The sequence below is a fragment of the Melitaea cinxia genome, chromosome 15 (genome assembly GCF_905220565.1).
Source record: "Melitaea cinxia chromosome 15, ilMelCinx1.1, whole genome shotgun sequence".
In the NCBI taxonomy this organism is placed as follows: domain Eukaryota; kingdom Metazoa; phylum Arthropoda; class Insecta; order Lepidoptera; family Nymphalidae; genus Melitaea; species Melitaea cinxia.
In genome coordinates this window covers 1,540,066-1,555,380 of record NC_059408.1, presented here as the reverse complement: position 1 = coordinate 1,555,380, position 15,315 = coordinate 1,540,066, and the positions used below count along the sequence as shown (strand labels likewise).

Here is a 15,315-nt window from a genome sequence, read left to right as displayed (position 1 = left end):
GATATTTACTATGTAAGTAATTAAGCTTTTTAATTAGAGGATGATTACTAATGGAAAACAGTTTTAGCAAAAAACAGTATTTCAAATATTTAAATCTAAGGTGTAAAGGGGAAATGTTGCACTCGACCTGTAACGAATTAATTGGGGTTGTTTTCATGGCGCCAGTGATAAGTCTCAGGCTGTGATTTTGAATAATATTTAATTTGTTAACCAACTTGTCATTAGCAGAAAAACATAGAAATCCATATTCAAAATGACTGCGTACAAGAGATTTATATAGGGTAAGAAGGATTTTTGGATCAGAACCCCAATATGTTTTTGCAAGAGACTTTAAAATATTAAGAGCCTTAAGAGCTCTATCAACTATGTGGTCTACATATTTGTTCCATGATAAGTTATTCATGAATATAACACCTAAAAATTTAACTTCATTTGTGATAAGAAGAGATATATTATTATAGTTTATTTTAATTCTTTCAGACCCTACTTTATTAAAAACTATGACTTTAGACTTTTCAAAGCTAATGTCCAATGCAAGATAATTAAAATAAGAATTTAATTTAACTAAAGCTTCGTTTAACTTAAGATTTAGGGTAGTTATATTATTACTAGAACAATAGACTACCAAATCATCAGCAAACTGTAAATTGTATATATGAGAGCCTAGAATTAAGTTTAATCTATGTATATAAAGTGTGAAAATCAATGGACTCAAAATGCTACCTTGACATGTACCTTTATGAGAAAGCCTTGGACCAATAAGTCTATTATTATACTTAACAAATACCTTCCTACTGTGCAAAAAATTAAAAATCCATTGTATAACTTTTACAGGTAAACCAATCGCAGCTAATTCCGTGGATAGAATATGATGGTTAACATTATTAAAGGCTCCAACTACATCGAAGAAAACTCCAGCGAGAGCTTGCTTTGATTGTATAGCATTATAAATATCAAGATGTAAGTGAGCAATGCTCTCCCTTGAAGACCTGCCTCTTCTAAAACCAAACTGATTAGAAGGTAAAATATGATTAGACTCTATGAAATGTTCCAATCTTTGTTTTAAAAGTTGTTCAAATATTTTTCCCATGCAAGAAGTCAATGCTATAGGTCTATATGAATCAAAGTTAAACTTGTCCTTGTTGGGTTTTAAGATAGGTACTAAACAATCAACCTTCCAATCCATAGGAATAAGATTATGCTCCCAAAGAAGATTCAGGATATTTAATAAAATTAGTTTAGATTGAGAAGACAGGTGTTTAAGCATTTTATATGAAATGTAGTCAAGGCCAGGTGTAGAGTCTTTTCTGGATGAAATAGCAGAATTTAATTCGACAATGGTAAAAGATTTTATAATAAAATTTTGATTAGGAAGAATATGGCAGAAAGAATTAAGATTAAAGGCTGGCTCTACAGTATCTGGAGTATATTTTTTGAGAAAATCAAAGATCCAAGAATAGTCAGAGTTGTTATGGGAAGGTGGAGAATAGCTTTTGTTAAATTTTCGCATATACGTCCAAATGACTGATATAGGAGTCGATCTGTTAAATTGTTCACAAAGTTTTATCCAACTGTTTCTTCTCTCATTTCTGATAATATATTTTTTGGTGGCTTGTAGTCTTTTAAAATTAATGTAATTAGCCTCAGTGGGATCAGATTTAAAAGTCAAATAAGCGTTTTTGCTATTTAATACGGCTTTGGTGCAATTGAAATTCCACCAAGGAAGAAGTTTTTTTTTTTTATTTAAGTTAGAAGGAGAGCATGAAGATAAAGCTGTATTAACCAAAGAGTGCTTAGAAATAGAAGATGATTTCCACAGTGCTGAGTGTAAAATATCTGTAAATTTTGTGTAGTTATGAAGGGGGTCTTGTGTATCAAGAGAAAATTCAGTGAGCAATAGTTGGACATTTAAATTATAAATGTTCCAATCAACGTTGTTCAGGTTAGGGAAGCAGGGTAGTGAGCTACTATTGGGAATAGGAGTGGCATTGTAATGATTGTTATTAAGTAAAATTTTTGTGATTACAGGAAAGTGGTAGCTGCCTAAGGGATCGTCATGTACTGACCAGTCACACTCTAGAGCCAATGAAGGTGATACTATGGTTAAGTCAAGAGCATTCTGTCTCCATATGTGCGAACCAACAGTGGTCATACTTCCGTCATTAAGTATAACCAAATTATTGTTATTGATAGACTCTAAAATGTCTTTGCCTCGACAATTAGAAGTAGAACAGCCCCAGGCTGAGTTTAGGCCATTAAAATCTCCTGCTAGGAAGATTGGTTCTGGTAAACTTTTAATTAACCTGTCTAGTTTAGATTTAGAAAAAGCAGGATTGCAATTAGTTGGACTGTAAAAGCTTATGATAGTAAGTTCTTTGTTGCTAGAGTATTTTATACGAACAACATTTTGAATGGAGTCATCATAAAAAGTATCAATTTTAGAATAAGAAATAGAGCTATGTATTAATATGGCTACGCCATTGTGGGTGTTTCCTGAATCAAGACGAATTACATTGTAATGACGTATCTTAAATTTTTGACAAGGCTTTAACCAAGTCTCACAAATTAACGCAATGTGAATATTTTTGTCCAAAAGGAAATAATTAAAAATATGTTGATTGTGTAGAATACTCTGAGCATTCCATTGCACAATATTTAAAGTATCCATAAAGTACAAATTATTTATTAGTAACCTTTTTTAATGTATCTTGCAGGACATTTTTAATATTTTGGGAAGAGATAGGTATTTCATTATTTTTGTTTAGTGTTATAAGTTTTACTACAGCTTCTGTAATAGATTTGAGTATTATTTCGGAATTTAAAAGAGATAAGAACTGATCAGTTTTGTTTAATGATGGAAAGTGAGAGCTGTTTAAAACATCAACAAAGCTTTTTTTCTGAAATTTATCTCTGTTAAGCTGGATTTTTTCTTTTTTAACAGGGCATGCAGGGGATATGGCAATGTGATTGCCAGAGCAGTGACAGCAACTGGCTGCAGTATAAGGAGTCTGACAATCTTTAAAATTGTGACCTTCGCCACAAATGCTGCATCTTTGTGAATTTTTACAGAATTTTGCAATATGACCATATCTTAAACACTTTAGACACTGCTTTACTGGCGGGATGTACTGCCGTACTTCGAACCGCCAGCTGTTGAGGTCCACACTATCTGGTAAATTGGGACAGGAAAAGGTTATAGAAATTGTTTTTGTGGGGATTAATTTTATTTCTCCATTTTCTCTTACACGTCGCATAAATCTACGTATAGATATAATATTTTTCGTGCTAGTTAGAGCTGAATATATTTCTTTATTGGATAATTCTATAGGCACATGAGAAATTACCCCAGTGACCTCTGTAGCGGCAGCCGGAAGGGAAGCTTTAAGTTTGTACCCATCAAGATATTTTTTGTTGCCTAAGACCGCGTTAGCAAAAGCAGGTCTATCAAAGATAACTCCAACTTTACTTTTATTAATGCGTTTTAGTTGTTTCACGCCTTTATTATATTTTTTTATGCTATTAGCGAGTGTCATCATGTCTCTTGTTCCGATTGGCTTGTCAGCCTCTGTACTCTCCAGGAATACAATATAGTCAAAATTACCCCCGTTCTCAGGGTAGTGCCGCACGTAATCGGCTACCCGAAACGGGGCATACCTTTCGGCGTCTGTTAGCTCAACAGATTTTATGGACTCGGAGTCGGAGCTCAACGAGTCGTCCTCAGCGTTACCTTCCTCCTTCTTTTTCCTTTTCTTACTTCTCCCCATCTCTTGATTAATTTATAAGTATTTATTTATAAAAAACTCCAGTGAATGAATTATAAAATTAATAAAATATTTTTGAAAAAAAAAGACCGCCTTTTCACTTCAAAGTTCCCGCGCTTTTTCTCGTTTTATTTCACTTGTTGCTCAAATTTTTTTTTTTTTTTTATTACTTTCTAACCATCAGTGTTGCCATTTTTGGACAATAATGTCATAATCAGCCAAAGACCAACACGGAGGGAAGTAGCCATATACAGGCGTTCCCCTCTGTCAAGGTATATGGCCAAATAGCCATATGCATACAATAAAAATAGTTGCAATCGCACTGATCACTAGGCTAAATCTAGTTGCGCGATTGAATCAACGTCCTTCAAAAAATGCCAAATTGTTCTGTTTTTTTGCTGCAAAAAAAAGATCTGCCACATGAAATTTACTAAAACATGGCTCGATTTGTTTACCAACACAGGCCGCTCGCCCTCATACAATATGCGGATCAGTCGAGCGACTGATCTGAGTCTATTTCCGAGAAGTCACTGTCGCCGAGCGATAGTGTTGTTACCGGTTTGTTTGTAGATGGTTATCGATAAAAACGGCAAAGGCAAAAGAAGAGAGAGACATTTTTGAGATTCTGATTTATTTATGATATATTATTGCAAGCTTAATTTTAATATACACAGTTTTATAATATAATTGCATTAAATTAAATATAACACACTACTTACGAGTATTAACACATTTTACTTGAATTACTAAGTGTGAACTTCGACCATAATGTTTTATATTAATTTTTGCAGGTTTCCTAAATATTCAAATTTAAGGACATTACATGGATAAAATTTTGTAATAACAGACTAACCTGGACCCCCACTAGAAATAGTGTCGTTTGCTGAAATCATTTCAATACCTCTGACTTTCAAGTGAGGAACTGGCAAGATTAATAATGGAAAAATATACCGGCACAAGCAAACACACAGAAATGTATTCATCATATTTATAGAAAACTAATCCATTTTAAAAACCAGTAATAGATACAACTATCACTGGTTTTTAAAATGATATAAACATTTAGTTTATTTATGACATGGTAATTATTGTAATACATAATAAATAGCCCGACTAGGGTAGTAGCTCGACCTTACAGAAGATCACAGCTAAATAATGCTCTCAAGCGGTATTGTATTCCTGTGGTGAGTAAGGTGATCAGGGGGATTGGGTCGGCAACGTGCTTGCGATGCTTCTGTTGTTGCAGGCGTCTATAAGCTACGGTAATCTCTTACCATTAGGTGAGCCGTACGCTTGTTTGCCGAACTAGTGATATAAAATAAAAAAATAAAGTCTATCTTTATAATAACACCTTATCTTTGTATCACTTTAAAAACCTAATTGCCCTAACCGAGTACTAAAATTTATTGATAATACGCGTCGACAGTTGTTACAACCACGGCTGTAAGCAACTTGTCAGTGTAGTTGCGGCATACTGTAATGATACAGATAGTATCTATGTGTGTGTGTGAAAACTGTGTGTTTTTAATTTAGTATGTGTATAAGGGTTGTTTATTGCTTGTTAAGTTTAAGCACAGTAAAACGACTTGCGGACTCTTTGAATATTTATTTGTAATTGATGAAGTTCAAAAATTTGGAGATGCAGTGGACTGTATACTTATATATAATTATAGCTAGGATTAGATACTATGCGTTTAAACAATGTGTGAGTTTCGTAGTGACAGGGGATAATTTTTGTGTGGGAATTAGATAAAGTGTGCGTGTGTGTGATTTCTCCCCGCAAAAAATGACAGACAGTTTTGTATCGGTAAAAAACGCTATGGCTATTCTCCTGCATGTTGCTCTTTGATTTTAGACGACAGTTATATTGAATTTTTTAACTCTGTATACTTCAATTTACAATTAAGCTGATTAAGCTGTGTGGTTACGGCAATAAAGAATATAACCACCCCCTCTCCTCTCGTTGGACTCGTAAGAGGCGACTAAGGGATAACACAGTTGCACTACCATCTTGAAACCTATAAAGCCGACCGATTGGGGGATAACCATCCAACTGCTGGCATTGAAATACACAGGCCGAAGAAGGGCAGCTGTGTCCTCGGTGCCACAAAGCTAGCCCTGCGGTCACCAACCCGTCTGCCCAGCGTGGTGATTATGGGCAACACATGAGTTCACCCCATTTTTGGCGCGACCTTTTGGAGGCCTATCCAGCAGTGGATTGCGATAGGCTGAAGTGATACTTCAATTTATCTGCAATTGCTATATTCATACCATACTCCTTATCTACAAGCGCAAGTGTGGCAGGTTTTTTTTTAACTGTTATTTATAGCTTACAGCTGGGCACTTTTTCAACTTTCCTCACATATAAGATGATTCTCCTCCCCTCTAGCCTCCATACCACTCCATACTCTCCATAGTCCATAACTCCATAGTTTTATTCACCACCCATATCTGTAAGTATTACTATACTCTGTGACCCATATATATAGTACCATTATAGTACCATACACATATATTAGTGTATTAACTTATATCCCTAACTGGACTCATACGTAGTGTAACAAGATGTCTTCCACAAAAAGTTCGCTACCTCATTTATAACGCACTTGTTAAACCCCACATTGATTATTTGGTTGAAATCTGGGGCGCAGCAGCAAAATCCAATTTAAATGTAATACAAAGAGCTCAAAATAAATTATTAAAGGTACTATTTAATTATAATTACTTAACGCCTACGAAAAAATTATACGAGAAAACTAAATTATTGAATGTTACACAAATATACACGTACAATACTTGTTTATTAATAAGAAAAATCTTAACGAAAAATATACATACACAAATAAATTTCACTAAAAAAATGCAAGTACAAAAAATTCTCTTGAGGAGCGCGAATAACCTTATATGTCGAGCACCAAGAACGACCTACGGTGCAAAAAATATCTTGTTTCAAGGCGTGAAATTATATAATAAAATTCCGAATGATGTAAAGAACTCACAATCATTACAAACATATAAAAAACGTTTAAAACATTATATAATAAACAATTGCTGAATAAAATAAAAATATTATAAATATAAAATATTTATAATAATATATAAAATAACAAATAACTTAAGTGCCCTGAAATGCCATGCCACTTCTGGTCTGTGTGTGATCTATGTATATTCCACGCATTCGATCGCTGTGTAAACTGATTGTTGAATTTCTACCCACTTTAGTTTTATTTTTTTTCTTTTGTGTTGGACTCGCAGTAATACTATGTTATAAACTACAAATTGTTTATATAGTTGAATTTCTCATGTAATTGAATTTGTTGTAATTCTTTATGAGAATAAAGTTTCTATAACCACATTATCTATGGTTTTATTGATATTGTGCAAAGAGTTTCTAAGAGTAGATTGTAGCGAGAATTTGACGTTTATGAACAATCAACAATATCACTGAATTCACTGCAATTCGGTACATTAAAATTGTGAATTATTCATTGAATATCTATCAATAGTGTTGAGCTATTTATAAAATTAAACATAAAAGAATAATTATCGGTGTGAGTGTTATGTGGTTAATAAATGTTATTGAAATATAATGTCGACTTTGATTCAGTCATATGAACAGCAGTACTCAGTGCTAACAGCTGATATAACAGCAAAAATCGGAAGATTAAAAACAGCTGACGAAAGTAAGTTATATCGTACTTTTAACCGTGTAAGCTTATAACTTTTATATATAATTTACTACTTACAATTGCGTAGAGTAAACGCCTTTAGTAAAAAATATATATTTACTTAGCAAGTAGCTTAAAAACATTTAACAGATTTTTATCGACAGCTTATATTAAGTGAAAGGTTCGTGTTTTGTAGTAATTTTATTTTCAAAGATTATAGAATAGTCAGAAATTTTTAGATGAAAATCTTTTATTTTTGTAATGGTTTTGGTAACTTCATTGTATGTTAGACATCCACCACAGTTTCTCATGTCATGTGAGACACAGATTTTTAATTTTTCATGACTTTTTTGTGTTTTGGTTTTATTGATTTTTTTGTTATCTATATTTGGTGCTATTGATTTTTTTTATTATATATATTATTGTTGCAATCTTTTTATTGAATTGTATTTAAGTGCTGTTAATCTTAGTCCTCTGTTTCTAAAAATTCTGATTTGTTTGATAACCCAAAAAATGTGTTTCTTTCTTTCTTTTAAATATTTTATACCCTGTTGCTTCTAGGTACAGTTTGAATGATGAAATATTTAATACAATTATCCTACATTTTATTACTAATCTATAAGTTAATTTATTTATGTTATTATTTATTGCTTATTTTATTATCTTCTTTAGCCTTTGGCTCAGTGTTTAATTTTATTCACATACAAGTGTCAGCTGTTTTACACCCTGAGTTTAGCTGGTAGAGTATGCTTGAGCATTTTGTATAATTAAATAATGTAATGTATTATAAAGCATAAATAAGTAAATATATAAACATTAAAAATAATATTTAACAAAGAATTAGTTTAGCTATTCAAAGGGGTAACGCTGCCAGTATCTTCGGAACCTTGCCTAAACGGACTCCTTTTAATAATATTTTTTAGTTTAATGTAATTTATCTTATTATTATTATTATATCTTTTTATTCCTAATTAAATGTACATTGAACAAGGACTTACATAGTCCTGTTCACATAAATTCATAACAGAATTACACGTCACGTTAACCAACTTTAATCAAAATTGCACAACATTTGCAGTTCGATCCAACTTGAAAGATAAGCTATATTTTATTTCTTATAATTATATATACGAAGCCATGCCAGCAAGTTAAACTATAAAATAATAAATGAGATACTCAATATTATTACAAATTTTCAGACGATCGGGAAGATTTATCTATAGAAATTCAATCAAATTTTGAAGAAGCAAATGATTTGGTATGTAATATCTTTTTCTTCTTAAATTGCTTTGACCTATGTTTTATTATTTTTCATTATTATTTGTGATGACTTTTGTTAATGATTAGTGTGAAGACTTTATTTATTTATTTTTGTATATTGAATTGACCAATAAATTATTAATGAGCTGGTTACAATGACTGACTTCCAGTAAAATAAAAATCCTGTATTTGGGGTGGAAAAACACTCAGGCTCCAGCATGTACAAATCATTAGTCATTTGAGGGGATTAAATGTATAGAAAATAAAAATTAAATTGAAACCCTATTTCTATTAGGTAATGTCATGGCTGATTTAAGAAATGTCTTACAAACAGATGGCCACTAGATGTCTTTGTTACAGTAAACTGGGCAGTCTGTCTGATCAACTTTACTAGTATATAGACGAAATAATTAAATTTCTCTTACAGTTAGAGCAGTTGGAATTGGAGTACAGAGGTGCGGGAGCTGGGTCTAGGGTGGCAGCGTACAGAGCTGAGTTGCAGAGGGTCAGAGAGGAGTACCGCTCTGTTGTGAGCAATTCTGCTTCTTGTAAGTATATTTATAAATCATTGAGTGTATTACTATATTATTATTTTTGAAGCAGTTTTTGAAGTAATACTTCTTTACGCACGCTTGACTTGGGAAGTAAGCTGGCGAATGCGTGACGAGAGCGTTACGAAAAGTGTGATCGGGCGAGGCGAACGGAAGTTGCGAGGGAGATATAAGTTAGATGGAGCTAAAGAAGTTTTATTTCAGTCGTGTGGTCTAAAGTATACTTGTTAACCGACTTCCAAAAAAGGAGGAGATTCTCAATTCAACTGTATTTTTTTTTTTATGTATGTTACTTCAGAACTTTTGACTGGGTGGAGCGATTTCGACAAATTTTCTTTTAATCGAAAGGTGGTGTGTGTTATTTGATCCCATTTAAATTTATTTGAGATCTAACAACTACTTTTCGAGTTATATCTAATAATGTGTTTTTACTTGACGTTTTTTTCGTCGACCTACGTTGCATTATACCGCATAACTTTTTACTGGATGTACCGATTTTGATAATTCTTTTTTTGTTGAAAAGAGGATATCCCTAGTTTGGTACCATGATAAGAAAACCAGGATCTGATGATGGGATCCTAGAGAAGTCGAGGGAAACTCTCGAAAATCCGCAATAACTTTTTACTGGGTGTACCGATTTTAATAATTTTTAATTAAATCGAAAGCTTTGTCATGTGGTCACATAAATTTTATCAAGATCTGATAACTCCTTTTTGAGTAATCTTTGATGACGCGTAGTTACTTGACTATTTTTTCGTCGATCTTCGTTGTATTACTCGTCGATGTAATTGAAGTCGGTTTTTTTTTTGTTTGCGAGCAAACAATTATTTTTAATACTACCACAGTATACCTATCCTAGTTTAGCAAAAATAGAAAATTAAGTGAAACATTAATAAGCTTAACAATTAAATTAATAACTTACAGTTTCTGTTTAAACTTGATAATAAGTAGCCAATGTTTTTTCAATCTATACTTAAAGTATGACTTACTTTTAGTAATAAGCCCACCCATGCACTACACAAGCATCGTGAAATTGTATTTTTTTATATCTTTTGTGTGTTGGATCTTCTATTTTAAAGTTTAGACTATTAAAGATAAAAATAGCCTTTATCACTAGAAAATACAACTTGTGAGTACGCGCTGATATTTAGTTTTATTCATTTTTCTAATGCTGCTGTGTGGCTACGGCACTAAAGAATTTAGCCACCCCCTCTCTTCCCGTGGGTGTCGTAAGAGGCGACTAAGGGATAACAAGGTTCCACAACCATCTTGGAACTTAAGAAGCCGACCGATGGCGGGATAGCCATCCAACTGCTGGCTTTGAAATACACAGGCCGAAGACGGGCAGCAGCGTCTTTGGTGCGACAAAGCCAGTACTGCGGTCACCAACCCGCCTGCCCAGCGTGGTGACTATGGGCAAAACACATGAGTTCACGTTATTTTTGACGTAAACTTGTGGAGGCCTATGTAATGATTTTTCTAATGATCTTTGTTATTGGTTTTACTTTTGTCTACTACTTTGTTAATATAGGTATTCAATGATTCTTTTTTTTTTATTGGAATGTAGTGCGTGTCATGTGGTCCCATTTTAAATTAATCGAAGTACTTTTCGAGTTACATCTAATAATGCGTATTTTATTTATTTATTTTTTTGTTTATTTTTTTTTTTTGTTTACTTGACTATTTTTTCCCCGACTTTCTCCTTTGTGGAAAATTACGCAACTTGCAACTGTAATTTCTTTACCCAATAGATTTTATATTAACGTTTTCTCCAAGGCTTCTTCCAAGGCTTCTTCCAAGGATTTCTAACAAAGATTCATCTCTTCTAAGGGTGTGGGTATTAAAAGTTGCTATGTATATGTTTTATGATCTTAGAAGATTTTGGTCTAATTCTCCACGAGGATAAGCTGGGATTGGCTGGTTCCTGTTAGCTTTGTTTTATTTATTGTTGCTGTGGTTCTTGTTGTAATTTTTTTCGTAATATGTATATCTAGTTTTTTAACTGTTTGCCATTGTCTTTCTTAGCTTGATATGAATTGACTTTCGAGATTTTCGTGGGTTGTTTTTTAGGTGACTCATTGATACGACGGAAGCGCTCTTATGCTGTCGAAGGTGGTGACGATGGTACTAGTTTTCTTTTTTTTTTAGGATAAATTCTTATACAATTAGGGATCCGTTTTTAATAACTGCATATTTGCCTGCAAGTCTCGCTTCTCTCATTTTCGGGCTTAGGGCCTTGTTGTCTGAAATTATGTATCTCGTTGAGTCCTTGTTAGGACACACTTTATTTGTAAAAATGTGTTGTTATTCTATCAGCTGGTCCTGATTGGTTCCCATCTCTGATATTCCATGTAAGAGTAAATTAATTTGTTCAAAATTCTTTCTAGTTGTGTGATTCATAATTTTAGTTGGGCTACTTCTGTTTTTAATTTAATGTTTGAAGGTTTTATTTTTGCGTCAAATGTTTCCGCTAGGTTTTTATTTATTTGATTGATTGAGTGGTTTAATGGCTTTCATTGTCTCGGTTTGTATTTTCAACTCCTGCTTCAGCTTCTCAAATAGCATCAAAGTTTGTTTATCCATTGTGAACATTGTTTTGGTAAAACCAAACAACACTATGAATGTCAATACCTCAATCCAACATGCAGTTTCCGTTGACCGTCTGTCTAAGCGTCTATAATTGTTTATGGTCGCGGGAGTGATTTGAAAGAAGCCTCAAATGGTTATGATCATTAAAATTTTTGAGGTTTTTCTTGATATTTACAGTTTTGAAATACGCAATCGCGAGTTTTTTCTTAAATTTTTTTATTAAGATAAATATAATATAAAGAAATATAACATACACACACGGTCGTCTGTTCCTAAGGCGAGCAACTTGGTGCTTGTGTGATAGGTAACAGGCGACTGCTATAGTAATTTTTTTCCACAAATATAACATCCAGACTCAGACGGGAATCGAACCCACGCTACAAACTTCGCCAACAGGCTAGTCTAAATTATAATATGTTTCAGTTATTTCTTACATTACTACACTTTTTACGTTCGTTGTTTTTTCACGGAGTTAATCAGTATAAATTGATAGCCGGAAGTTTACACTGTTACTCTCAATGGTTTGTGGCATGTGATTAATTTATCACCTTATCTAAGTCACTTTATAGGTTACTGTACGGTCAAAGCCACCTTTACCTGTCTATTATTTAGGGGAGACCCCTTTTACTAAAATTCTGGTAAGTAAAAAACATCTTTACTGAAATGTTTCAGATAATATAGATGAGGAGTATGACGATTGGTCGGTGGTGAACGACCAGCGTCGTAAGCTGCTTGACAATACTGAACGTCTGGAACGTACCGGCAAGAATCTCAACGAAGGTTACAAGGTGTTGCTGGAGACTGAACAGATTGGAGCTGCGGTGTTGCAGGACTTGAACGCTCAGAGGGAGACCATTCAGAACGCTCGTGGACGGGTTTGTGAAATTTATATAATTTACGTCAGGATTACATTTTGTCTTTTTTTTATATAACTTGGAAGACATTTTTCATGACAAACAAGAATACAGCCCACCTGATAGTAAGCGGTTACCGTCGCCCATATATGCCTCAACACCAGAAGCATCGCAAACGCGTTGCTGACCGTAACTTAGACCCTCCCCTCTCCGAGCTCTGACCATCTTACTTACCACAAGGACACAACATTACCTGAAAGCAGTATTATTAAGCTGTCATCTTCTGTATGTGTGTCTGTCGAGCTGCTGCAGATTTTGAACAGGATGTTTCCTGCCGTGACCTACCTCAAAAAAATACTGATTAAATGATGTATGGTAAACTAGTGGACCCAGCAGACATTCTTCTGTTCCATGTTTTTTATTTTTATAATTTAGATTTAGATTTACGTAGGTGTGATTGTCCAATCTATTAAAATTCTTTAAATTAAGTGGGTCTGAACTAAATGTCACGACTCCGTTTATATTGCTTAATTTCGCTTGTCAATTTAAATTTAAAAAATAAAAATCTGTCCACAAGGTCAGTGGGACGTTACAGTCTTAAATTGTGATTGTGATATATAACTAGAAATCAATTAATTTATTTTTGCCTCCAGCTGCGTGAAACGGACGAGAATCTAAACCGATCGTCTCGGCTCATGAACAGCATGCTAATGCGAGCCTTACGCGAACGCGCTGTTCTTGTCGTCGTACTACTGACCATGTTGGTCCTGAGCTCCATCGCCATATACGCCTTGGCACCCTAGCGGTTACCGCCCGGTCCGGTCCCGGCACCGGACCGGTTCGGATCCGCCGACGGGCATGAAACATTCAGTGCTCCGGCTCCGGTTCCGGTACGGTCCGGACCGACTCCGTTTCGATATGGACCGGTTTCGTTTCTGTTAAGGTCGCTTCTTAAGGGCAAACGTGTGACTATAGGGCCGGTCGGGTTCTGTGTGTTCTGCGTGGTTGCCGGTTGCGTCACCACTATGACTGCAGTTTACTGCCTGTATATGATTCGGCGTTTTGAGCAAATGATGCACGTTGTTCCGAATCGAGAGCAACGGATGTGTTTCCGTTGGCTGTTCATTACATAAATTGGTCTTCAGCATAAAATGTCATATTGGTGGTTATTCTGATGACATAATATGAATTAACATCTTTGTAAAATCTATTCACATATATAAAAAGAGGATTTATTTAAAACACTAAAGAATCATCAGAATATTTATTACTATCAGAATTGAGACCATTGTATTTAAGGTCAATTCTGATTTGACTTATCTGTGTGACTTCTTATTGTATTTTGACTGGACTGTAAATAATGTATACTTTCTTCTTAATATGCCAGAAAATCTTGTGAATATTTTATGTAGATCAGACATGAATTTGAACTGCTCAGTGTACCCGCACAAAAATATTTAGACATACTTCATGGGCTGGCATACATAATTTATTGACTTCTTTAAAATTAAAAAGCCCTACCATAACTCATGGGCATTATAACATTTACGCCATTATCATTCTATCACATAACTTGCTCAGAGATTTAGAGATGATTTGCGATCTCCTTATTATGTATAAAAATAATTATAAATATATTTTATTTTTTATTTTTAGTAATAAGTAAGTTATTTGGTTCGTTGATGTCAGCTGTAGTGTTTTATTCTTTATCTGTGATTATTTAAATTGTAACACTATCTTGTTGTTTATGGTAAATATTTAAAAGTCAAATAATGTAAGATTCTCAATTTATATAATACAAATAATTAATATTATTTTTATCACAATATTATATAGTATCCACATTCATTTATTATTAATGAAAAAGAAAGAAAAAATTAATAGAGATTTTTTAGGCATTTTAATATGATAAATAAATGTATCCTAAATAGGTTGGTCTAACCTCTATAGTAAATAACTATGTGTAATATAAGAGGGCATTGTGAAACTTTGAGGTTAAAATTCTTTGACTTCAAAAATTGTAATATTAAAATATTCACTACGTCCTCGCATATACCTTTTATTTCTTTCTTCTATAATTCCGTCTTTAATAGCGTTAGGACAGTAAAAATAGTCATATTTTTTTTTGGTCAATCTCGCACATGAACCGGGTTTTCTATCTCGGCCGATCACTCATTGTGGATTAATAATAATAAAACCCAAAATACACAAAAAATTTGACAGGAAATGAAAGATGTAATTTTATTTCTCTGCAATAATGGTCACAATAACTTTTGTTACCCTTAAATATTAGTTATATGGTGCTTGAAGGTCCACCTGAATCTGTCAGCATTTTGTGATTTTATACACAGTAAGTGATCTCAAAACTTATAAATAAATAAAATTGGATCGGCAATTTAGTGCGAGGTTAAATTCTACTTTTACATGCCTATGAATAGCAAAATGATTGTTTAATTTTTTAATTTATTTAAAATAAAATTTAAGTTTCTCTTAAAAAACTTATTTATTTAGGAACTAAGAATCAATGTAGACGTTATATGTTAAACTTGTTTTTGAACTAGTTTTAAAAAAAACGATGTATTAAATAATTTAATAAAATATAATCAAATTTATGACATGAAAAGCCTAGACG

The 15,315-nt window shown here is 33.4% G+C and overlaps 1 protein-coding gene across 1 annotated transcript; it reads left to right on the top strand.

The window, feature by feature from the left end:
- The first annotated feature begins 7,121 nt into the window (after window positions 1–7,121).
- Window positions 7,122–13,486, top strand: LOC123660564 (vesicle transport through interaction with t-SNAREs homolog 1A). Its single transcript, XM_045595620.1, has 5 exons — window positions 7,122–7,444; window positions 8,629–8,687; window positions 9,117–9,237; window positions 12,502–12,704; window positions 13,337–13,486. The coding sequence occupies exons 1-5, from the start codon at window positions 7,351–7,353 to the stop codon at window positions 13,484–13,486; spliced, it is 627 nt and encodes a 208-aa protein (XP_045451576.1). The 5' UTR covers window positions 7,122–7,350.
- Window positions 13,487–15,315: the final 1,829 nt, after the last annotated feature.